The following is a 27,148-nucleotide window of genomic DNA, read 5'->3' as shown; positions in this document are numbered from 1 at the left end:
TTTAAAGTTATCTACAGATTATCTATGCTATGCTTTCACAACTGTTCATGTGGAAGTTCTGGTGTCAGCCTTTGCCTGTGGAAGAGGAGAACATAAATACATAACTTGGCACTGGCAGCTATAATTTTCTCAAACTGTGGTCATCTGTGACTGAGACTTTGTAGAGCTGTACTTTAAAAAAAACAAATTCCTGGTTCTAGAAATCTGGGTGGTAGCTCTGAACAACATAACCCATGATGCAGAAGAAGTAAAACGGTTTGGTCAGGTGACCACAAAAATGGGCCATGTATAGTAAGCAAATTGCAACTTTTATTTCAGTTTCTCTTATTCTAGGAAACAGTGTCTTGTTTGCAATTTTATGAGGAATCTTTTTATGTTACCACTTGTGAAAGGTACTTTCTCAAATCTTCCACACAATCAGTGTACAAATAATTCAGGTATATGACTGTGAATTAAATCTGCAGTTAGTGCTGTCATAGCTTTTTCAAGCTTTTTTCAAGAATTCAGTCAAAACCCAGCACTCTGTTTTCTCTGAGAGACCAAATCTTTCTTCCCTAAGTGCTGGTTTCATTTACTCAAATAGAGAATATATGCTTAACGAAGGTTTAATGTCAAATATTTAAATGCAAGCATAAACCTTAAACTTGGTGGTTTCTCTTTTACTGCTTCCCTGCCCGCCCTGCCCTTCTGTTACTGCATCAAATTAAAAAAGATTAATGAGTTTGAAACCTGAATCATCTCAGCTGAAGGTCCCTGAACAGAGAGAGACATTCTGGATCTGGCTGGCATGCCCATGCAAACTGTTTATGCATTCCCGCAGCAGAATGGAGTTACTGTCTTCCACTGCTCCCACACATACTTCCAGTTTTGTTGCCAAATCTTTTGATGGAAGGTGAGGGTTTGGGTACTATCCTATCCTGTTCTTTTGACTGCAACTGAGATAGATTTTTCTTTTAATCCAATATTTTACCCCTTCTATTTGTACCCTGTAATATCTGGATCTGCCTCCCACACGACTTTCATCCTCCCCTACTTGCCAATACCCTGCAGAAGGCTGAAAAACATGGATGCCAACAAATGGCCTCCAGCAGGTTGGGGTCAGGGTCACAGCTTAGTTCCCTGAATCAATTCTATGAGAATGCTAAATTTCAATGCAGCCTTCTCATGTTGTCCATAAAACAAAGAGCTTTTTCCTAGACTAAGTATGATTAAAATGAGCTCAGGAACTCATTCCTGAAGAAGCTGTCAGAAGAAAAGTAGAACAGAGCCCAAGGGACAGCTACAAAAGTCACAGCTGTAACAGCAAGAAATCTCTAAGACTTTGAGAAGCCTTGAGATGTCTTGAGATTTTGGCAGATCTAGCCTGTCCTTTACACTGGAAAAGCAGCAGGCTCAGGGAGCAAACACAGGTGCCTTGAAAACTCCGAGCAAGCCTCAGCATCTGTTTTTTTCCATGAATATTTTTTTAATATATAAAGAGTGGTAAAGTCATTCACCCATGACAACAGAGAAGCAGTAATTATGCAGCTTCAAGAAACTAGTTTGTTTAGCAACATTTTAAAAACATACAGAAGAATCCTGATCTAGTAAGAATTTCCAAATCCTAACTTCTTTCTAAAAACTAACAACAATAATTTATTTATTTCCCTTTAAAGAGTTCAAGAATGAAAAAAAAAAGTATGTAATATGCAAATCCCATTCTGTTCAAAAGAATTTAAGACGTGTTTGTCCATCTCTTCTTCCAGGGACTCTTTCATATGTCAATCTCCTTTTTTTGAACTCCTGTACTTCTGAAAATCCTGAATCTGAAACAGAAGTGGAGAAAAGAAAGACCATGATAAACTATAAATACAACATGTATGCAGACTTACCCGTGTGTTTCTCAGAAGCAGTGACAGACTTTGGCTTTAACTGGTGTATTTCCCTAAGAAAAGTATCAACTGTCATAAAATAAAATGTGTATAGATTAATATTTTCTACTTGCTGCTACTGACCCATTTTATGCATATTGTCCTGTAATAGGAATATGGGACCTTATACAAAAATAAATAAATCAACCTATACTTAACTACATTATTTTACAAAATATTTAATGTTTATTTCTATTTAATTAATACTACACTTAGAACTATACTGTAATTGTTGAAATTTAGCTCTTTTTAACCAGACATAGTCATGTCTCTAAGTTGTTTTAAGAAGCTACTTATATTGGTAATATTTAAGTGTTCAAACAATGTATTTGAGAAGTTGCTTATTCAAAACAAGTTACTGTAAGGAAATGATATTTAGTCTTTACAAAAAGTATTGTCAGAAAATGCTAAAACTGACCTAAGGATTTGATCTGTTACAGTGGAAATAGTGGCATGGCATGGTGTCATGAATTATCTGTGGCTTCATGAGAGCTTGATCTGACACCTGAAGAATCCTTGGGGTCTGTTCCCAGTGTTTCTTTTTAACTTAACTCTAAATATTTCTTAAATTTTTGCTCTCAGAGGCCTTTACAGTATTAAGGTGAAGTTAGAGGTTCTTTTTTGTGTGGTTGGTTTTTGAAATTTTTTGGGGGGGGGCGGGATGGTTTGCATTAGCATGTGAAACTATTTTGTGTACTTATTTTTCCTCTGGTTGGTGAATTATAAAGTAGAATAAGCCTGTTCTTCTAAAATATAAACTAAAAATCACTTTTCCTTGTTTTGATTTGATTCACATTCAAGTGTACTTTTGTCCTACTGAGCAAGAATAATAAAGCTTATCAATTGGAGATCCCAGTGTTTTCAGTACGGTATCACCATGAAATGTGGAACCAGGTGAATCTTCCCTGATTCCTACTGTAATATATTGTATGTAGAATGCTATCAGTGCCACTACAGGAATATTTGCTACCTACTCAGCAATACTGCAGGTCTCAGTTTTAATTCCAGAGGAGCAAAAGGTCTGATTTTCTGCATAAACATTTAAATTTACATACATTGAAAATTAAAAGAAGTCTACCATATCAAATTAACTTTTTCTCCCTTTACCTCCATAATTACCCTAAGCAATCCATGAAGGAGTGATTTAAATTCATTTACATGAATGAGTCTGATCTGATTAGTGAAAGCATTTTAATGCTGTGCTGACCTTGTAGCACCAAGAGATTTAATGACAGCCAGCAACAGACAAATCATAAATTAAGTAATCTGTACTAGGTGATAGGCACTTTTTAAAAACAAACTTAAACTTGCATTTTTTAAAAAAATTTGGCATCTCACCTACCGGGAAATAGAAGAATTAAAAAAAACATGCTACATTAAATGATACAGCAATACACAGTCTGACACAGGGAGAAGTCATAGGGACTTTCTTAGCTGTAAGACTCTGTGGATACATATTATGGTTTGTTAAAACAGGTTTCAAGCTTACTATATTTGATGGAGTAAACCAGGAATAAGAAAACTACAAAAAAAGAGAAGCCTAATATTTTGTATAAGGACTGTACATACTTTCAGGGTAAACAAAGTTTTGAAGTACACATCATACCATCTCTTTGAAAATATAAGCCTTGGAATAATTTCAAGTGGAGAGTTTACCCCTGGAGATACTAGCTAAAAAAAAATCCAGGAACAAGGAAATATATGAAACAAACTTAAATATTTTCAGAGTGCCATTTTTACTCCATTAGTGCCAATAGCAAAATACAGCCATTAGGAGAACCTGAATTTCACCCTCAGGATTTGCTGAATCTCCTTTTTTGTCCTATAGAGAAAATACAGTCTTTTGTAGACCCTTCTCCAACTCTATGTTTACAAAACAATCTTCCCTATAACTTTTAAATTAGTTCTGGCATGTTCATTATATTTTATGCGCTGTCAAAGAGAAAAGAAGCTGAATCTTACACTATTGAAGAGTTATGCTTTTCAGTATTTACCAGGGAAAATAATGGCAGTAACACCATTCTAGTTCACTTGGTTTGGCTTTTTTTATTTTTAAATACCCCAAGGCATCTTTATGCTCAAAACCCTGTAAATTTCTTTTTTTATCACAGAAGAAATACATATGCAAATAAGTTTTAGCAAAGGGAGCGTGCAATTGTTGGGTTGAATTTGATTTAACAGCTATTTAAATAAAAGATAAAATACAGTCTTACAGGTACTCTTTACAACTTTGAAGTTGAGTAACAAGAAAGAATTTCAGCAAAATCTGCTTAGTTTGGACCTACCTGTTTTAATATTTTCTTTGGTCCAGGAGAATGGAGGCCTTTGTTTTCTCTTTCCTTTAGATGCTCCACCTATTTGCTTAAAATTCAGATTTGGAAGCTTATCCGTACCACCAAAGAAATCAGAGAGAAAATCATCATGTGCAAATGAATTGTGTGGGCTTGTGGATAAAGAGTCATTCCACAGGGGCTGGTCAATTTGAATTTCTGGGCTGTTACATGTTGTGTCTGTAAATTCCTCTAGAAAACTCTTTAAACTCTCCTGAGGTACACAGTCACTGAAAGTTGCAAAGAAATCCTCTTTCTCACCGTCTTTGGAAGAATTATCAGAGCTATCATGCATCCTGAAAGGCTGTCTTTGAACTTGGAGAGAATTTTTAACTTCTAGATGAGCAAAATCTTCATAGTCCTTTGACACAGCAGTGAAATCCGGCTTCCTCCTTGTAATTACATCTGATAAGCATGCTTTCCTTCGCATACAACTTGGAAGATCAGAATTTAAAAAACTCTTACGATGATTCAGCGGAGGAATTAGGGGTTCAAAATTCATATTAGACATTCCTGGTAGAGAAAAATTTGAACCATTTTATTTGAAGAATGAAAGGTTAGCTTATTTTTTACATTTGACAGAAAACCAAGATGTCACTGAGCATTGTGATTGCGGTCTATCTCATCAGAATAACTGGCCTTACCCTGATTAGAAGATAAGATTCTAATACATTCAGATTTTTCACTTGGTTTCAAAGGAGACACATTTTCCTAGTAATTCAAGGTATTACCTGTGTTGCTTTGTGCCTTATCAAGCAGCTCTAAAATTTGACAATTTTGTTTATTGTCAAGATACAATGTGTTGAAGTTATTCTGGTTTTCTGGGCGTGATGCACTTTTCACTGTTTTTTCTAGAGGAGCAGCAGTATTTAAGTGGTATGAAGATACCATGTCACTGAAATGCTGAAACAATAAAGTATTTGTCAGGAATGTTTATGGTACATGTCTACACTGCCAAGTACAAGAAGATAAATCAATTGTTAAGATTATAAGATGTATAAATTTTTGTTTACTGGAACACAAAAAAAAAAGGACTTACCAAAGCAGGACAGGCATGTACAGTACAAAACGTACCACCTGTCTTAAAGCTATAAACAGATTAAGTAATAGTCTCTGTCTGAAATACAGGAAAAGAAATATCTTAATACAGTTTATTCTCTTTCATTCCTCCAAGACTGTAGGAAGAAGTGTCTGCAATGGACTGGCACCTATTATGCATTACAGAGAAATTTAACTGAGCTTCTTTTGTTAATAAAGACGACTTTACACATATACAGTTAAAACAATAGTATGCACAATTTCACATTCCGTGTCCAATTATCCATTCACTTGCTCCTTCACCTTAATGGAATGCTTCACCTTAAATGACTGGTGTTTTCAACCATTTTCTTGAATGATAAAATATGTGCCTTTTTTATTGAATTAAATGACTGTATTCAGTCTACGATTTTCCCAGACCTGACCCAGTTGGAACAGTAGGAGCACACAATTCATCTCTAGGGCTCTGTCAAACACTTACTACTATGAATGCTAATATAGGGAGTGGGGAGGCAGACAGGAAGGAAGGAATAAAGGCAAGCAGGAAGGCAGGCAGGAAGGAAGGAGGGAAGTCCCGGAAATATTTAATTGGAAAAACATCTTTTACATTAGAAATAGACAAAAGCCTGCACACTGATACAATACTCAATATTGTGAAGCTTGAGGAGGAAGTTGATCTAATGAGTTTTAGTTTTATATACAGTTAAGGAAATGCTTTCATTATCTTCCCACAAACAAAATGGTGATTTGACAAAATCTGCTGAGAATCAGCAGACTCAACATTTTGGAAATGAATTATATGCTAAAACCTGTAATTAATTTTTAAACTACACCAGCACATGCAGCACCAGATTAAAAAAAACTCAATGAAGCAACCACATATTACAACAGAGCAAAAGAAAAAAAAATTGGTCTAATACATAAAATAATTTTGGCCCACCTTTAAAACTTTTTTTGGAACCTCTGGCAGAAGTTCCTGGAGTTGATCAAAGCTTGCAAGAAATAACCTGTTCAGTGAAGATCCCTTCTTTAACATAAACTGAGCAACCAAAGGATTGATACACGGAAAAGTAAGCAGGCATTTCTCTGTCTGAAAATGGAAATTATTTATTGGATTGATATCTGACAAAATTTTTATCCTTTGTTTCCTGTTATTACAAAGTCACATCTTACTCAATAAGTCCTAGACTATATAATAGAAAGAAAGCTTTCAAACTGTATACTTTTATAGTCCAATAAAAATTCATTTTTCTTACTATTGGTGCAACATAGTATAACTTCTGAAAAGGAGCTAAGTTCTGCATAACCATTTAACAAAAAGCAAGTCTAAATATGTTTATTTTCTAAAGATTAAAACCAGTGAATAACTTAAACTTGATTTTAAAATGCATTACCAGATTTACTATTAAATCTCCATGTTAAAGTGAATTACCTAGATCAATATAAACTGACAAAACTGGTTCGGTTTTACAAAACCTGTATTTGTTACAGGTAATGAAACAGATGGCAAAAGCAGGAGATGTCAGGGAGAGGATGAATGTCACAAACAGGGCAGCAAGTTGAGAGTAGCTGGTTATCAGTGTCAGCTTCCTCCTCCTGACTTTCATAAAACACCAGGATCAAATATGTTAAACAGAGACACAAAAACAATTAATCTTCTCAATTTTTTGCCAGCATCCTCAATCTCTAAATTGGAAAACCTATAAACCAATACCCCTGTCTTGAAAGGCCATGCCAATACCTGCTTTATAATGCTTCTAACTTTTGCAAAAGCCAAAAAGCAATCAAAGCTTTACAAGAGTTCAAAGCTGTCACATAAAATGAACAAATCCTTAAGTTTCATTTGAGCACCTTACTGTACAGGTTAAAGGATATCATATATTTGATGGTAATTGATGAGCCTGTTCCAGCATTTACTGAAATGAGTCAAACAAGTAACTGCATGAGTTAAACAAGTTTTTACCATCTGATACTAAAGCAAGTTGGCAAGCAATGCCATTGACTTCAATAATGGATCAGCACTGCTGATGAGCCATTGTATATTTATCTTTTACAATCTGGATAGTTTTTTAAACCTAGTGCCTAGAACTGTAGAATTGCACAAATTGGCAGGCAGATGTGGTGGATAAACGTCCCTACAGGTTAATTGTGAAAGCACAGGAAAAGTCCAAGTTACATCTAATTCCACTGACATGGATGAATGAAATTTCTGTCTTTGCATATATACTAGAAATATGCTTGTATAAATATCTGCATATCTAGATATCCATATATAATAATGCTTGTTTTAGTAATATATTTTAAGAGAACTACAACAACAAAAAAAATCCTAAAACTTTGTGAATCTTAGAAACAGAAAAAAACCCCTGTAAATTAATGGGAAGAGAAACAAACCTCAGATGGCAAGACAGAAAGCCAGGATTTGTCCAGCCACTCATGAGGACTGATATTAGATGCTATCAAAATGTTGTCAGCAATCTGACGAATTACCAGTGCTGTCTCTTCAATCCCTGGAGTAAGAATTACCTAAAAGTGATACATAATATTCTTGGTTAAAACTTACTCTTAGGAGTGTCTTAATTTGCTACAGAAATTGAGGTGAAAACTAAGGGTCACCCTGAACACGATAGTTGGTACGGCAGTAATTAAACCTGATCCATGCTTATCATGCAGAAAAACTCCAACCTCTGACTACTAGCCTGGCTGCCAATTACACTCTTTATTTATGCAAATCCTGTGTAGGTGAAATGAATTGATTTATCCTATAGGTCTTATATATTTAACCAAGTTTCTGGGTATAATATGAGCTCCTAATGAAACAAGACAATTGTGAGATGCTTATTACAGTTTAAAAAGATGTGTAACATTTTGAAGCTATAATTTTTACACAATCTACACTGCTGAGTACATTAAATGAAAAAAGCTTCATCCTCTCTTTGCCCTTGTAACTTTCATTTAATCAGGTAAATTTTATACAAATTTTAATATGCAAATAATAATGACTTTCATAAAGATCTGTACCCAACATTGGCAGCAGACAAGTGAAAAAAAGTGTATAAAAAGGTATCACTTGGTTCAAAAATATAAGTTACCAACAATTTGGTAAGCTGAATGAAACTTCTGTTGCATTTTTTAATCCTGATTACTCTAGGTAGTAAAACAGATTTTCTAGATTTAGAGAATTTATCTTGTCACATTAAAAAAGCAAACTAGCTGGCAGCAAATTATTTCTTTTTTTCTTCTGCCACATCAGCAACATAATATTTATCTGAAACTTCAAATTAAGACATAACAAGGATAAATACGTATTCTAAAAATTTATTAAAGGTATGGCCTCATTTTTTTACTCCTAGTTATAAAAAGACTTCAACTTCTATTTGAATCTGATTCAACTTGTATTGCAGTCAACACAGTCTTTGCACTGACTTTACCAGCACTGAATTAAGATCCTCTCTTATTTCAGTAATTTTGAGCTACTTTATGTTTTTGTTGTAGAAGGCATACTTGATTGAGCTTTTAGAAATATCATACCATGAAGATTAATACAGAAAAAAATTACCTTCACTTCAAAGTCTTCTGACTTCTGTGTAAGTTCAATTAGAGTGGCATAAACTAAGACAAGATTAAGCAGAGTATTTCCCTTGAGACTGTACCTGTAAAACAGTTTCACTGGATCACTAATATTTAATAGGCACATGTAATAATCTCTAACCATTTGTTCCATGTCTTCATAAATATCTGTTTCATTTCCTGGAATTCAGAATACTGGTACAGTTTGAGCATTAATATCTGTGGAAAGAGAACTAGAGTACATTAAGGGACTGACTGCTGAAGGATGGACTGTAAGAAAGGAAAACAGAAAATCAGAAAAGAAAGAAAAAGAAAAAAGAGAAAATAGTCTACAGAAAGCAAGTCTGGTCTGAAGCAAAAGGTCTGGATCTAGGTCAGTCACTGGAGACACTGGAGAAATAAAAAACCAGAGGAAATTAGCACTGGCTTATAGAGAAAAAAATCCCCGAAGAGGTAATAAATTAATGTTTTTGAACTATGTCAATAAAAGGTGTGCTTCCATAGCAAAAGGAGAACTACTGATACACTGGAAGAACATTAGAAGAATGTTCCCCAGTTGCAAATTATATACAGTGGTACTAACACAGTAATTCATAACCATGCATTTGTAGGGGTTAATTTATTTCAAAGAGATGTAAGAATAATTCCAGTATTTAATATCCTTATTGTTGTGAAATTTCTGGACCTGCTGATTTGAAATACACCTCATGTTAGTACTGCCTGCCCAAAACTCTGTTTTTTTATAACAACCATTTCTTTATCATTTTTGTAAGACTAAAAATAGCCTTACAAATAAAAAACAAATTTTGTAACATTTTGGTGGTCTCCAGTGATCACTGTTACTTTTACAATTTCACTGAGTTTTTCAGTATGAGCACAACAACATTGTAACCAAATGAAAAACTCAAAGCACATTAGAAATATGAGTTTACAATACTCGCATTGTTCTAAGATAAATGTATTCCTACAGAGAAGTTCAAAGATAAGTGAATATCAATTTATTTTAATAAGCAGCTCTCTTTAGTGACAAGTTGTTTTAAAAATACCAGGATAACAAAAGAATGTAATAACTTACTCTGAACTCAGTCTTTCTCTGGAATAGAAAATAATCCAACAGCACGTATATTGGAGTGATAATGCCATCAGTCTTGATATTACAGTGTCACAAGAGTCCTCATAATTTAGTTCTTCCATACTCTACCATGGAATTTAAATAAATAATAAAACCTAAATAAATAAATAAAAATAACCTAAACCTAAATAATAAATAAAAATAATATTATTTAATTATTAATAACTAATTTATAACATTACCATGGCTGCCCCAAGCTTCTGATGACTATCAATATAATACGCAGAACCTAGACCAAACATAAATACAGCTAAATAATGTCAGCATTAAGGACACATATGGGAACTGGGAGAACTAGCTTGTATTCCTAACTTTTATTTTCTTGGAACTTCAAAAAGCTGATTCTTGGCTTTATGCCTCTTCTTCCTTGCTCTAAAAAGAAACACTGTCAATACCTTTATAGGCTATTCTTAAGATTTTTTGTGAACTTTATTGATGTAAAATATTGTTATAAACTTCTGAAGTACTTACTTGGCATATACAAATCCTATCATACCTACACTGACTCTATAATAAAGTACAACATCACTAATTGCGGTAGCTTGTAGGAATGTCTATGCTGTACTTGTAATACTAATTGATTCTTTTATTATGTATTATTTTTCAGAAGCAGCTCTTCTATCAGTAATCTGTCTTGCTGCATACCAGAATTCAAGTAGTATGCTATTTCTTAAACTATTTTTTATTAAAAGTAGGACAAATTATTCTACAGACTATTTCAGATCATCATCTGAAATGGGAGGAATTAATATGCACACTGGTAAGAGAATAGAATCACAAATACATTTAATTGGTTATTACAAAATTTCTTTATACATCCCTATTTTCAAGTATGCATCCTTTAACTACATTTCATATAATCAAATCACAGGTCAAATGTTACTTCAGTGAAGAAACTGAGAACATTTTAAACTAGTCAAACTGGCACAGACAGAATTTTAGGGTTAATGATTTGTGATGTGAAACAATGCATGAATTAAATATGATTATGGGAAAGAAAAGATAAGTCAGAAGTCTGAAGATATGGCCTAAAAGTGACCGAACACATAACAGAACTTGGACACAGTAGTTTCATTCTGTACCTGTAAAAAGATAGCAGTACATTCATCTATTGTCAATACAACGTAACGATCTATACTTCCAAAAAGCCTTAAGGAGTAACTACTGCTTCTTTCAACAAAGGTAATGCTGTACCTGAGGAAGTAAAATTGTTTCATTAGAACTCAGACAAGTAAAACAATACTATTTTCTCAAAGAAAATTGATAACGTACACCCTCTAATATAGTTTTTTAACTTACACAGTCTTGATCTTTCTCAAATGCTCATTTCACTTTAAGACACACTTGAACAATACATATGAACGTAGCAGTGATTTAGTGAAATTAAATTATATTTCTAACCGCATTAAGTATGACATTGACATCCAGGCTTCGAGTTTACAAAAAAAAAAGAGGTAATACAGAAACTAAGATAGAGTCTCAGAAACTTTTTCTGACTAACTTTACATATTGTATTTCTTTTCCTTCTTTCACGACTGTTTGCAAAGCAAACTCCCTGATTGCCATTGGTATAATCCTAAAAATTTCTGACTGACTTAGAACTGCCAGCAGCACAGCCTCCTGTTACATTTTACTAGGAGACACAAGAGACCTAAACCTGAATCTGCCAGCAGTATGTCCTCTAGAAACTTGCATGGACAGCGTATTGAGAAACTTTAAAAAAAGTAAACTCTTAGCTTTTCTGAAATTGTACAGCTCTTTGCTCACCTATTTAAGTCCTTCATCACTGCTAAAAGAAGCTAGTTAAAAAGCAGCAAAACATTGTTCCCAGCTATGCGGCTTATAGCCAGGCTGAACAGAAAACTTGTTCAAGTCAGAGTTTAAAAGCATGTCAGATTGTGGGTTCAAATTTTAAATGTCAAAGACATTTATTTTTTTCCCCTGCTTAACTGTAATTGGACACAGACAAAAAATGGCTCCACAGCTGACTCAAGGATATAGCCAGGATTAAAACTGGCATGTCTCTCCTGCAACATGGTGAAATCAACTATCTGTATCTCTGTCATTATGTTTGAGAGATAGGGCTGCTCTGGTCCCTATTTCTTTCTTTCTTTTCACTTTTCCCTCATGAGATAAAAGGTAGCTTTACCAAGTATTTACTACTGTGAAAGCAAAATTCAAGAAAATTATGTCAAAATAATAATAAAGAAGCACAATGATTTACAACCCTAGCAGTTTTCATACAGGTTATAGAGAATTAAAAACTAAGTGAATAGTGGATCTGAATTTTATGAGTAAATTAGCGTTTGTTGAAAACTTAGCCTCTCCTAAACACTGTGATGCACCAGAAAAGATGATGTTTTACTATTATTCAGTTTGCGTATTTAGCATAGCTTCAGTAGACAAAAAAAAAACAACAAAAAAAAACCCAAGTAATTTTTATGAAGAATTAAATACAAAGTGTTCCAAGGACCAAGAAGCAGTAAAGAAAAGAAAAGTTCGTTAATGTTATGAATTTCAGAGAAAAGTAGACAATTAAAAAAGTTGTTTTGATTAAAAAGTACCTGCTACAATTAAAATAATGGCTAATTCCATTCTGGCTGGCATGTGTGTGAAGTTCTAGTACTAAGTTATCAACTTCAACAGAAAAAAAACTATATTCTTTTCTCTTAAAGTGCTAATAGTTTAATCACAGAAATGTACCTGAGAGCCAAACAGATGGCTAATACAAGACAGAGTAGAACAACACACATGTCCTGAAAATCTGAAAATAAATAGTCCACATGATTAAATAGGTTCTTTTCACTCACTTGCATTCAAAAAGCTGAAGAATATCTGGCATATTAAGAAGACCTTCAGTTGCCAGGAATACATATGGAATCTTTACTTCCAGAAGAAAGGAACCACCATGATCCCCTGAAACATTTTATATATGTAAGATAATAGTTTAATAAGCAAAAAACTGGAGATTTTTGCTTATTGATGTTCTAAATACATAATACCTAGATGAATACAAATGGACATTTGAAAATGCATCTTTTATTCATCTCCAATAAAATGCTTCCACTCTATACTTTTTTTTTTCCCCAAAATGAAACTCCTTTGAATCTCTTTGAAATTATGCTTTAATTCAGACTTTTTTAGATCTACAACACTCCCTTAGGATGAGGAAGGGTGGGTACAGCTTGCAGAAACTGTAAACAACTTAAGAACTTGGTACAAGTATCTTATGAACCCACATGTACTACGACATCCTGGCCAAAACTAGGTTTACAGTCAAATAAAAACACCTCCTTGCCGCATAGATAACCCAGCACTGTTTGTTTAGCTTTAGCTCTTGTCATATATTACTCATGCTCTTTCACAGGCATATGAATATAGCAATTTATGGAACAGAAAATATTTTCTTTTCACATCTCAGTCTAACTGTTTGTTACAATTCCGGAGAGCACTCACCCATTTGTATTGTTCCAGGGAGGGTGGTTTTAAAAGTCATGTAAGTAACATTCAGATTTTTGCACAGATTTTTCCAGCCAGAATTTTCAGAATAATCATATTCCATTACTAATGAGAAGTGTGTCCAAGGGAAGTCAGCTCCAATTTGCTGATTATGTACAATAACACAGGAATATCTACTAAGACTTAAAAAAACACAACAAAATCTAAATAAAAATAAGTGTAGGTAGAATTACCCTCAGGAAAAAATAAGCTCAGTTTTACTTTGATGAATTCTAACTGCTTAAGGTCTGTTTACAAAAAATTATTTACCCTTCCCGGCTAAGTCTCCAACTCCTTTTAAAATTAATTTAAAAATCAAAATCTGTACTCTTCCTCCTATAGTTATCTGCCCGAAATATTATATTTCCAGAAATGTAATTTGTCATTTCTTCTGTTATGCACTTTCACCACCGTTTTCTAAAACATGCCAAAATAATGTTTTTTCTACTAAAGAAGTTTTCCTAAACAGGGAAAACAACATTTAAAGAAAATGCAATTGTTTGTCCCCTAAAGTTCCTCTAAGCCCCACCAAGCATTTTTCTAGAGTTGACAAAATTCTCAGCTCTAAAAATTAAGCTGTAGGTTCATATCATGAAGACTTCACTCCAGACTGGAAAGCCCCATGGAAATGACTAAAGTAACTGAAGTTTCACTAACCTTAGTCCTGACTAAAGAATTTGTTCTCAAGAATCAAGAATTTGACTTACTTGCTTATTATCTCTTTACAACTTAAAGGGCTTCCTTTCTTCTCAGAATTCAAATCCACAACTTTCAAACCTGCTTAAAAAAAAAGAGTTTATGAAATAAATAAGCCTCTATGACTATGAATCAACACACAATTTGTAAGTAGCAAATGTGGAACAACAGAGGTTATTAAAATTTCAAGTATTACATACTCTGTCTTGCTGAAGTCCTGCACAACTTCTGTTTGTATTGTACTGTTTGATGCAATGGTCTAGAAACTTCATTTTCAGAGCCCAAGGAAAAAATAACGCAAACAAGTTTCATGTCTCACAAACTCACAACCCTATTACCTTAAAATGAAATATTAAAGGGTAATACAAAAGGAACCATATATGCCCCTTTAATAAGTTTAATTTCTTTACACTTTTTATACATTTGAAATTTTAACTGGAAGATGTATCTAAGAAGGAATGTTGGTAGTACACTGTAAGAGACAGTGGTGAGATGGGGACTACAGATGGCTCTTCTTTATAATGCTGTTTATTCTATAGACTAGATTACAGCAAGGGGTCGTGGGCATTCCTACAGCTGCTGGCTATAGGCAAGCCATGTGTCCTGAAGCCCATTTAGTTTAGTTACAATGCATTATATCTCTTTCTTTTGCTGTGCATATTATTACATAACAACCAACCAGCATCATACATAATACCTTCACATTTACATGTATCCTATCAAAAGTGCTAAATTTACCACACTATGTTAGTGACTAACCAACCATTTGAGTCAGTAATTAAATGTTAAACTTTGAAACTTGTTTTGCAGTGGAAAACTGTTTTTGCTTTGGTAAAAAAACATCTTTCTGTCTATGCTTTTTTGCTTGGTAGAAAAAATGATTTGTTTGAAGACCATGTAACCTGTTGGACTTCAGCCATAAAACCTCCTTCTAACTGACTAAACCTTTGTTCTAAACCTTCCAACTTGACTAAACCTTTGTTCTCTCAGCTGTTTCAGCAACAACTGGTCCTAAAAACATCTTTTATACATCAAAGCTTGCTTTCATTTCTAGAGAACCTTCTGCTAAGCATTCATATCAGTAAAACTTTTCTGTTAAATTTTCGTCCTTCCCAGCACTACACAAGTGCCTATTTTCAAAAGTGTAGTTGGATTGACCTGTGTTTGCAACCAAGTCTTGAAACTTAAATGATCTTAATTTTCATTAAATATTATTATTAGCAAAAGCACTGTGAACATGCCTCCTCCCTTTCAAAACATTCTAAAAGACAGGCTTTCTTCTTTTAAGAGCACAGAAAATCTAACTTTATTTTTAAAGGCAAAAGAACAGTACAATACATGACACTTGATAGGGTTCAAGCAAGTAGGATTTATGAAAATGGAATATAAAAAAATCAATATCAATATGAAAGGAAACACACTTGTTTTACCAGCTGAATTTGCAGTATTGAACAAGCTTGTACTTGTAAAATTACACACAGGTAAAATGTTGACATGATGAAAGTGCAAGTTGTATCAGTGGGGAGGTGGCATACTGGAAATAGTATATTTTTGCCTTGAGTTTCATGGATTGATACAGCTTATGCTGACATATTTAACAAATTAGCAAACAAGATCAGCAACATATAGCTAAAGGAAAATATGATTTGTACCTAACTACTCATTCAAGGCTTTACGCTGGGGAGTTTAGTCAAAACTTTTAAAAAGAAAGCTTGTGACTGACCAATGATGAACTAAAAACAATGAAACAATCTGATCAAGATAACAGATGCAAATATAATTGGGCAATGGGCTGGCCACAGTTTCTTCATGTTCTGTTAAAAAAATCTTTGACTCAACACAGAAATTATCACTCTCTTGCAATAGAACACATTAAACCAGAACGTTTAAATGGGAGAAAATAAAAGATAAAAGGCTGATGGAAGAGTTGCAAAATATTAAACAGTATGAGAGAAAAGTATGTAGGAAGGCTCCTGATGAGAAGGGAGAAACACCTGCACCAAGCATTCAAACAGGAATTCAGCAATCTACAGAGTAACAGCCACTTTTTATATCAAAAAATCACATAAAGTAATTACTTACCTTCTATCCCAGATAATGGGTGAATGAAGGCAGCTTTTTCAGAGTCCATCCTTGTAATGATTAGTATCTGTATGAAGACGAGTAAAAGAAACTGTAGCAATGTTAATTTTTTTTTCTTTCAACCCACATACATCTTTCTTTCTCTTCTGCAAAGAACACACAAAATTGAATAAACAGATGGCAAAACCAGAAACTTTGGAGTTTTCCACAACAACAATTGTAGAATATCTCAAGTTGGAACCTATAAGGATAGAGTCCAACTGCCTGCTTCTCACAGGACTACCTAAAACTAAACCATATGACTATGCCCAAGATCTTCTTGAACTTGGACAGGCTTGGTACTTAACCACTCCTGTTACAGGGAAGACCACCCTCTAAGTGGAGAATCTTTTGCCTAATGTGCCTGAACATCCTCTGACACTGCTTCATTCCAGTTGCTGTGCCCTGGTTAGCGGTCACCAGCGGGAAGAGATATGCACCTTCCCCACTGCTGTTTTGCTTGAGGAAGGTGTAGGCTGTTAAGGAGTCACCCCTCAGCCTTCTCTTCCTCACAAGGAACAACAGAAGTGACCTTAGCTGCCCCTCCTCTTGCCCTTGAGACCTTCTACCATCTTGGTCCTCCTCTTCTGGACAGACAAAAGCAAAAAGTTTGATGTCCTACTTATATTGTGGCACCCAGACCTGTCCCCAGCACTGGAGGTGAGGCCTCCCCAGCTCAGAGCAGAGCAGGACAATCCCCTCCTTTGCCCGGCTGTGATGCTGGGCCTGATGCCCCTAAGGACATGACTGGCCCTCCTCCTGGCTGCCAAGGCACTGCTGGCTCAACTTGCCATTGACCCAGACTTCTGTTCCCTTCCCACTAGGCTCCAGTCTCTTCTTTCCCAATTTGCATGTATAAGCATGATTGCCCCATCCCAGGTGGAGAATCTGGCACTCAGTCTCAGTATACTTCATAGAGCTGGTGAGTGCTCAGCTCCCTAGTTCAATTTTTCTGTAAGGTCTTTCTACTCTCAGGACAGTCCACTGTTCCTCCTTATTTAGTGTCATCAGTAAAATCACTTAATACACTTTTGATTCCTGTGTCTAGACAACTTATAAAAACATTTAAGAGCACTGTCTCTAAAACTGAGCCCTGAGGAGCACCATTGGTCACTGGCCACCAGCCAGTAATGTAATTCCATTCACTGTAATTCTTTGAGCACAACCCACCAGTCAATTGCGCACCTAACCCAATATTATGGACTTGTGTAGCTCTGTGATGCGCAGTTCATCTAGGATACTGTGAGAGATGATATTAAAAGCTTTGCTAAAATTAAAAACTACACTCACTGGCTTCCCTTGGTCACCTAGGTGGGTCACCTTCTCATAAGTGGGAAAACAAAGGAAATTAAGCTGGTTAAGTAGCACTTTACTCTTGTGAACCCGTGCTGGTTGCAGCCAATGACTGCATTGTCTTTCAAGGGTTGTTCAGTAACTCCCAGAATAAACTTTTCTATAATTTTAACAGGCACTGAAGTGGGATGGACAAATCTGCAATTACTAGAGGCTTTCTTCTTTCCCTTCTTGAAAACTGAAACAACATTTAACACCTTCCAATCATCTGGGATCTCTCCAGACTCCCAAGATTGTTGAAAAATAATGGGAAGAGTTCCCATAATGATATTTTTGAGCTCCTTTAGAACCTTGGGATGAACCCCACTGGGCTCTATATGTCTATGGACATCCAGATGGAGTACCAAGTTTCAAACAAGTTGAGGATTGGCTGGGAGTTTAACATTATCCTCACAGTCTTCTAACACTGGGCTCTGGGGATTGAAGACAGAGACAAAACAAGGCACTGTTTTAATGCCTCTGCTTTGTCTATGTCCCTATCTGTGAGGTGACCAACCTTGTTGAGCAACAGACCAATGTTATCTCTGATTTCTATTTTGCTCTTGACATATTTAAAAAAGCTCTTTTTGTCTTCCATCATGGTGTTGGCCAGCTTGAACTTCAGTTGAGCTTTGGCCATTTAAATTTTCTCCTGTAGGGAGCATCTCTAAAGTCCCTTCATGTCACCTGTTTGTAAGTGACTTCCAAAGTCCATATATATTCCTTTTCCACCTAAATTCTAGAAGATCCCTGCCTTGCTTGCTTGGCTTTTGACTTGCTTGGAATTGCCTGCTCCTGTACTCAAAAAGAATGCTACTTAAAGACACTATCTGAAGATATTATACCACATTGTTACTATAGTACTAGACAGATCTGTCACATTTGAAACACTATTCTTATGAAAAAAAACTTAAGCTGAAGATATCTAGAATTCAGCCTGCAAAGTACTGATGCACTGGAGAGAGGTACTGTATGTACTGCTGAACTAGTTAGAAAGACTTTTACAATCTGTAGATGGAGTCACAAAAGTGTTTCTGCCAGAGATACGAGACTTGTTAAATACTGCTTAAAACAAAAATGTTGAAAAGGATTAGAATCTACCAAACTAACACAGTATTAAAAAGAATCCCCACCACAGAAGGTGTTTACCTTGTCCATCATTTCAACTGCTACAAACCAAACACATACTGCACTAAGTATATAAACAAGAATATGTACCTACATACATGCACCATACTGTCTGACAGGATGCTCTCTGAACTTTTATGCCAATAGACACTTTTCATGGTGCACACAAGGTAAAATTTTTAAGGCACATAGCATTGGCTCAGTCTTATGACTTACAGACATAAGATAATCATATGTGTAAATATTAAAAGTGTGTCAGATCTTGCCAGAAAAGAACTTCTGGTCAGACAATCATAAGGCAGATTTCAATTTCCTTAAGTAGGTGCACAGAAGAACCAGTCAACAATCCACTGGCATCTTTATAAGCAGTTTTGGACAGCTGCATTTAAAAATGTAGACCTGTTTTTCCACACACAATTCAACAGCAGACTCATTATACGGTCACATGAACTAGATGAAATTTTTAGTCATTTTCTATCTAATCATGAGTACAAAAGATAATGAAACAAAGAGCAGAATTAATTTTTTTCTAAATCAGCAGTAACTTCTTCCTTGCAAAGGAAATATCCCATTACAATCCTGGTTAATAAAAGGATAATGAGACTATAATATTTCACATCATATTAACTGATATTGATGGGATATGATAGAACACTAAATAGTTCATTGAGTACAGCTTTTATTTCTTATTAAACTGGAATACTCCTTCTACCTAGACTGGTTCATAAAAACCTGTCTCTGAATGCTAGGAAACTGTAAGCAATTAGTAATTGTGAATAAAATCATATGTAACATAATATTGCACGCACGTGGAACAACATCAGGTTCTCATATACCTCCTACAAAATAATCCTAGTATGACAAAGCAAAATGTGTTGCTCTTAAGAAGACAAAAAGAATGCAAAATCATCTTAGTGTGTCAGCTGAAGGACAGACAAGACAATCAGTTGCTTCATTTTAATTTAAATCATAGAAGGGTGTATAATAACGTATTATATTGTTCTTCTCAGCAAAATTTAATCATAAGATATTCAGAGCTCCCAGTGCAACACTTAAACACAAGAAGAATAAATCCCCTGGAAGTAAAGTGTGGAAAGAAGCTAAAATAAACTTAAAGATCTTTTTTGGCTGCGTTTAGGATCATAAATTCTATTCCAAACAGAACGCTTTTAACACTACGCATTTCATTCTGTTTCCTAACATGATCAGCATTCTGTAAAGAAATAATAAATATTTTGCAAAGGAAAGCGTTGATTTTCACTGCATCGTATCACCCAAAATATTCACATATCAGAAAAGAGAATCTTTGGATAATCTGAATATCCTCCAGAACTCTCTCTTCCACGTCAAAGCTATCACTCACAGGTATTTTCTTCTTGTATCATTCAAATGCCAGGAGGTTGGCTAGATACACTGGTTAACAGAGGTTGTCTGTGGATGACATCATCCACACACACCTTGGCATACATACACTCCAAGTCATGCCATTTAGGCACACATTCATGACTTGCACTATGATTCTCTCCGTGTCAGATGATTGATATTTTCAAATAAAAGATTATACTATAATTTTCAGCAACCGATGTGATGCAATATACTTATCAGGAAAACAAAACCACCTGCAACAAGATAAAGCCCTGGCAATACTAAAACTCTTTTGCATGTTTTTAACGCATGCAACAACGGGAGACTTGATCAAACAAAAACTTGTACTGCTGTGACAGAGTTCTTAAAATTTATATTAGTCTTATTTAATAGATACCATGAGGTAATTATTATACTTTTTTTTCATAAACAAACCCTTGTTAAAACATAATTTTGCAATTATTCATGTAATGTGGAACAATTTTGTTTGTTAAGAGAAAGTGGTTACATTGTGTTAACCTTAACACTCTGTTTCTCTCCATAACTTTTCATCCAATTTAACATTTCACACTGAAGTGCTTTTATTTTGGGATGAGTTTCATGCTTTTTCTGGCTGCTGTACTGTATAATCTTCAACTGCCTCCAGATATTATTCAAACAGGATTCTAAAATGTTTTTATAGATATCCTTTGCCTTGGAAAAATAACCTGTTAATAAAGCAACAAAAGAAGTAAATAAAGTGACAAAATATATTTGTCAAGCATCTGCACATCAATTTAAAATTTGTGTGAAGGTACCTTACACAAAAACACAGGAAATTTTATGGCTCCCCAATATGGAAGGAGAATATGACCACTAATTGGGTACACAAATGGTGTTTATAAAATTGCTCTACTTTAGGTAGTATCTGCTATGTAAATCCAGATAGAATTATACAAAGATTGCATCCTAAAACTGCAGATGCTAGCAGCAACACTCTTATATTTAACTAATCTGTATTGTTTATACTAACTAAACAGTATTTCTACCACCGTTGTCTAAAGCTTGTTTGTCCTGTGTGTTTACCACTTGCCATATTACACAACTATTCTCAACTCTGAATGATGCCTTCTATGAATAAATGGTGAACAATGGGGTTGTCTTAAAATGCATAAAGAAGAAATACATCCAATATAACTACACGATGGATCACTGCACATCAACACAATAGTGAAGACTACATGGCCTACTTAGTATCTTGCTCAATTTTCTAATTTTTTGTAATTTTACTTGTACAATTACCTGTGTGAGCTGTTGCTCAGGTTTGGAAACACAGGTGCTTTTGTAATTCTGAAATATCATCTAGAGTGCTTCTGCTACAACAAACAGTGGAGGAAGAACTACCCATTTTTCTTCCTCCCATCCTTCTACATTATTTAGCACAATGATAGAATTGCACTTGGGTTTCTACTTATATATTTGTTCTGTATTCTTCTTCCTACTCTTTTATTGCTAGAAATATTTAAGGAAATACAAAATAATATTTCTCCCTACAGTTCAGTTTATGGCAGATGTTTTACATTTTACATCAATTTTAAGGAAACACCATCCATCAAGGGATATTTCAGACTGAAGGTAGATGCTCTGAAGTAACTTTATCTCCTGTAAAGACAAAGGAAGTCTGGCTTTCCTAGGGCATTCATATGCACTGATTTCAACTTCTTATGGATCTATCCTGACAGAGGTATCTGAAAATTCAAAATACACAACTATGGGAATTTGACAAGCTCAGCATTATCATTTCAGGCATTAAGCTGGGTTACAATGGATTGTCATGTTCCAAATTTGAATAAGACCAGAAAAGCTCCAAAAAAAGGGGGGGTTCTATTTAAGTCCAGTGTTGTAAGTTCAAACTTCTTCCCTCGTGACATATTAGATAACATTTAAGATTCTGCTTAAGGTGCACTCAGATTTAAGTAGCTCACTTCCCCAGAGCCCAACAATATTTTACTTGGAAAGTGTTCCACACACACAAAAGATGAAAAGACTTGACATTTTAACATACTCGTCAGTTTCCACACAGAGATTCCAATGAAAATTTGCCATTCTGAGATATAAGACATTATAAATGTGGAAGTTCTTAACAAATCCATGGAATAACATAAACACCAGTCTATTAGTCATGAACTGAGCATATACCCGATGGCAAACGTGAGGGATGGCATGCAGAACACACACAAATCTTTGGGTTTCTGGGAATCATTATTCAGTACTGAAAACAAACCTAGAGCTGTATCCAAGCCACATGTTAGTAGCAAATCTCGAACTGTCACCAGCAGGTGTACCAGAGCAGCGTGTCTGAACAGCGTGATTTCCTTCTCATCTATTTTACCTTTACAAATAGAAGACAGAGGTGTGGTCTACATAAAATTTCACAAGTCACATTAGACATATATATAGTCAGCTTAAAAGATCCTGGCATCTAAGCATTTTCATTAAACACACTTAAACATAGATAAACTTCAAAGGTTAACCTTCAGATCTGGTGGTCTTGCCAAAAAGCTTATGATACAGCATAACTTTTCCCAGGCCATCTGACCCAGAGCAGGTGGCACACAGGTGGTGTTTTTGGAAAGTGTGTACAGATAGATAGTGCTTGTGGGACAAGGAGGGAACATGTGGGTATATTTTTAAAACCACATTGCTTTACTGATTTTAGTGTGGCAATTCTCTGCACCTAATTAATATCTCATGATAAGAATCTTCACCTTTAAGAAGGTAAATTTGAATGACATTTGCTTCTTCTTAGCCCTACACACATCAAACAAATGTATGGGCTTCCTATTACGTATCGTGTATCCATTTTTAATACATACTATAGGACTTGATTGAACAGGAAGGAATTTCTAGTTGAAGACAGAAGGTAATTTTGGGAATTCCACACAAGTAATGGTTCACTTCATTATCATAAACCAGAAATTTTTGAAAACTCAACTACAGAGTAAGTCTGCTTAATAATAAAGCACATATTTCATAATACTAAAAAAGGTTGAAGAAGGTATTTAAAGAATAAACTACTACAGCCGAAGGTGCGTTCTAGGAGGAAAATAGTAGCTAGTTCTATGTACTGGGATTAACATAACTTTTAATTTAAAAAGGAAAGCAAAGCACTTGGGAAGGAAAAATCAATGTAAGGACACAGCATACAGAAGGACGTAGCTGGAAACCCCAAAAAACACAAAGATCTCGCACCTATTCTGGATCAAAAGATAGAAAGTCAATGTTCAGCTCTGTTAGTGAAGGGCGACATTCAGCTCTTTAAACCAATCACCATAACAACTCAGTGGGGAATACAGGTAATTTAGAAACAAAGTAACACAGTAAGAAACCGCTTCATGATGCAAGACTGGAGCACTTAGTGATATTTGCTGCTTAAAAGAGCAGCAGGGGAATAGCAATATGCTAATAGATCACTACCATCACAGTAAGTGATTGTTTTCTATGTTCACTCAGGGATTAAGGAGAAAACGTATCAGCATCCTCTGGAGTGAAGTGGAATAGGACTGGATATTGTGAAACTATTTAAAACTGGGAAGGAAATAAAAGTTGTTACCAGGGAGATATTTGTATCTCTTACAGAGATAGAGAAACAGTCATTAGGAATGAATTGGATATTTTCTCGCCTGTTTCTGAAGACCTTTCAGCAAGAAATATTCTTACTTCCTTCTGCTGCTTTAGTTGGGGAAAAATGCAACTTCTATAGCATGTAAATGCATTTGAGAGGATGTAAGTTTTCTTAAATTAATCTTTAATTGAAATGCAGAGTCTTACATATTTTTTCCTTGATTCAGAGAAGCAGTAGAAATTCTCTATATACTTTTCTCACTAATGTTTTCCTTTCTTGATTCACTGATACTGATTTGTCCCTGATGTTTGTGAACACAGTGTTTGCTTTTTTGTAAGCTCCCTCACATTAAGAGAGGGATTCTGCTGACATTTTAATATGGTAATTCTATAGATAACAGGCTGTCATTCTGCAGGGCCAACTACAGTTTCTTTTTGTTTGCCTTCTTTCTCATTTGTGGTTTCATGGTCATTAATGTTTTCATTGAGAACATTCAGCACAGAAAGTGATGAAATTGAGACAAGAGTTTATTGCATAATTTGTGACATAATATAGGCAGAAACTTGGCAGGTAGTAAACAGCCTACTATGAGCTGTACAACTCAATAAATAACACAAAATACCAAGTAACTTTCTAAATGTTCCTCAAACGAGCCTCTACTTTGTTATGACATTTTCCTGACTCTTTCTTTACTGTCAAAAATCTTTTAAGGGGTCACTAACTTTGATGACTTTCCTTCTTGTTTTTCTGGTTTTATAGGACTCTCCACATAAGAGAGAAATGAAGTCAGGAAGAAACCAAATTATTATGGATTCTTGTTGCTCCTAATTTCTAATATAGGCATAGTATTTGGCATCATGCAGGTGTGACAAAACATAGCTACTAAAAGAAAAGAAAAGCCCACATAAACAGCTTTTAATTTTAAATCTGGCATGAGAAAAGATTAAACATTGTTTGCTATAGAAACAATATTTCTGAAGCATACGTAAAATCTTTTAAATTTAAATCCAATTAGACTACTTTTGTAATGCAATATTGAGCTTAATAAATGTAACATTGAACAACAAGGAGACATTTTTGGAATAAGAGGAAATCAGTTGTAACACTATAAGATATCATGTTAAAAGACTGACCATTAATTTATAAAACATCTTGAACTTTCTGTCACCAATTGAATCTGTATTAGTTTTAAAGAAAAAAACAGATGTTGTTTAAAAGACATACCTCGTTGAAAATTATCACATATCACTTTCTCTTGCTGCTTTAAGAAAAACCTTGTATGATCAAATTTAACACTGTCAAAGCTCCAAGTAACAGAAGCAAGTACACCCAGATGTGTCAAATCCTTTAATACAGGGATGGCTGCTTCTTCCAAGAGGCAATATGCCTGGAATTGGCTTTCTGGAAAACACAGTGAACAAAACATACTAATGATGTTTGGTTTCACATACCACAACTGGACATGAATATTCAAAAGACCTACCAAAACATTAACAACTTTATCTTGTTCATGAAAGCTGCAACATTAATGGAAAAAAGTTATTTGTCACAGAGCCTCCTGAGTGGTAGCAATCAGCTGATCTTCACATCAGGTAACCACATTGTTCTATGCATTTCTAACATATGAAACTCCATGAGGAAAAGTTAGGATTTTCTATTCCTGTGACTCACACTAAGACTGTTCTACTATTCAACTGTTCTATAGTAGCCTGTTTCTACATCATAGTAATTTTCAAAATGCTAATTTGGAAAATGCTAATTATTTTTGTCTTGACTGCAGAAATGCTTTAAAATTTCTCACCAATTGCATTAAAGGAATTTTGCTTCAAAATTAATTAGAAAAAAGTAATTTAAAAATAAGCTTAAAGCTATGATTCCCTTCTCAGGAACAGATGAAAAGACTACTCTTTCACTGGTTCTGTGAAAGAAAATCTTATTAAGCAGCACATGGGTTAGAATGAATGCATTTCCATGGAAAACCAACTAATCTGTGCTAAGATTGCAATTTCCTAGGGCTGGGTATTTTTAATTTGAGGCTTTATAATAGCTTGGATAAATATTTTCTAGGTTCTCTACCATTTCTCTGCATGAGAAAAGTGTTGTCCATTATGTTCTTTGATACAATGTATCTTACAACAGCTAGAGTTCAAGGGGTAAGGCCCAGTCATGTATGACATAAACCCATAGTTTATTTCTACTGTGTTAAAGATCTTTCCTATCAAAATGACTGCTGATCTCTTTCATCTCCATTTCTCATTTACTCAGACAAAAATGTGCAGAATAATAAACAGAACGTTCTGACTGGCATTAAGAGATTTCGTGCCTGCTAATTTTGATCAGACATAACTCAAAGTCCAAGTTACTCTTTCCACCTTGCATGCAATTGGCTTTAGTCTTAAAATGGAGCTACATAATCTGCTCTCACCTCTTTGTCAAAATAAATATCCGTCTTGCTTCTGTTACTTGCAATACTTTCAGCCACAAAGAGAAGAGACTAAGTCTAATAATTTCTGTATTTGAGTAATATTGCTTAATATAAAATTCTATTGCAAAATTATATAGAAGCATAGAATAACTAAGATCATTGAATTCAACAGTTAACCCAGCACCACTATGGCCCCAAATGCCACATGCTCAGCTTTTTTTAACACTTCCAGGGATGGTGAGTCCACCACTACCTTGGGAAGCCAGTTCCTGACCACCCTTCCAATGAAGAAGTTTATCCCAATATCCAATCTAAACCTCATCTGGTGCAGCTTGATGCCATTTCCTCTGGTCCTGTCACTTGTTACCTGGGAGAAGGTAAAGCAGTTCCAAAAATTGTGTATACCTGATGGCTGAATATTGACAGTGATACTGTCTTCATTCTCTGGAGTTCTTTCCTCTATTTTTACAGTCTCACAAAAAGAATCATCATCTTTGTGAACACACATATGCTGCTCTTCAGGCTGTACCACTAAATAATGGAACCACAAGTGAATATTTAGCTACAAATATCACAAAACCAGCTCAATGAATAATAAAACTGTTCTATAAATGACTCTAATACAAAAATACTTTCAAATTAAGTTGTTTCTGCGACACATACATTTTCTCTTCATGAATTCTTTATTGTTTTCATGGGCTTTTCCAGTACAAAAACCCACAAGACACAAAAACAGATTAGGCCTTGTCTGCCTTCACAGCCCAAGAAGTCAGGCATTATTATGTTGCTCTTCCTAAGGGCAGAAATACAGAGCTGGGAGAGTTAAGGAGCTGGTACTACTGCTCTATAATATAGCTCCACAGGAAACCTCATATGACTTTATATGGAGAAAAAAACCATTCATGACAGAAAGATGCTGCTGACCACAAAGAGTTCAAATTACGAAAAATACAACACGGAGTGTGAGTAGAAAAGGTTAGAAACTTTAAACCATGCAGA

At 34.9% G+C, this 27,148-nt stretch overlaps 1 protein-coding gene across 1 annotated transcript in view; it reads right to left on the bottom strand.

Annotated features, from left to right (window-relative positions):
• Positions 1-699: 699 nt before the first annotated feature.
• The window catches only part of SHOC1 (shortage in chiasmata 1), a 43,397-nt gene continuing 16,948 nt past the window's right edge, over positions 700-27,148 (bottom strand). Inside the window, exons 11-26 of the mRNA XM_058828192.1 lie at positions 26,555-26,680; positions 24,949-25,125; positions 22,384-22,491; positions 20,640-20,827; positions 16,257-16,323; positions 14,186-14,255; positions 13,437-13,621; positions 12,791-12,896; positions 11,063-11,174; positions 9,924-10,045; positions 8,838-8,931; positions 7,673-7,804; positions 6,219-6,368; positions 5,000-5,143; positions 4,196-4,760; positions 700-1,805 (exon numbers count right to left, since the gene is read on the bottom strand). Coding sequence (XP_058684175.1) covers positions 1,705-1,805; positions 4,196-4,760; positions 5,000-5,143; positions 6,219-6,368; positions 7,673-7,804; positions 8,838-8,931; positions 9,924-10,045; positions 11,063-11,174; positions 12,791-12,896; positions 13,437-13,621; positions 14,186-14,255; positions 16,257-16,323; positions 20,640-20,827; positions 22,384-22,491; positions 24,949-25,125; positions 26,555-26,680 — 2,447 coding nt within the window. The 3' untranslated portion in view covers positions 700-1,704. The remainder of the gene's footprint in view (positions 1,806-4,195; positions 4,761-4,999; positions 5,144-6,218; positions 6,369-7,672; positions 7,805-8,837; positions 8,932-9,923; positions 10,046-11,062; positions 11,175-12,790; positions 12,897-13,436; positions 13,622-14,185; positions 14,256-16,256; positions 16,324-20,639; positions 20,828-22,383; positions 22,492-24,948; positions 25,126-26,554; positions 26,681-27,148) is intronic.

This window comes from Poecile atricapillus, chromosome Z, assembly GCF_030490865.1.
Source record: "Poecile atricapillus isolate bPoeAtr1 chromosome Z, bPoeAtr1.hap1, whole genome shotgun sequence".
NCBI lineage: Eukaryota > Metazoa > Chordata > Aves > Passeriformes > Paridae > Poecile > Poecile atricapillus.
The sequence above is the reverse complement of the archived record's forward strand: the minus strand, read 5'-3'. Positions and strand labels throughout refer to the sequence as shown.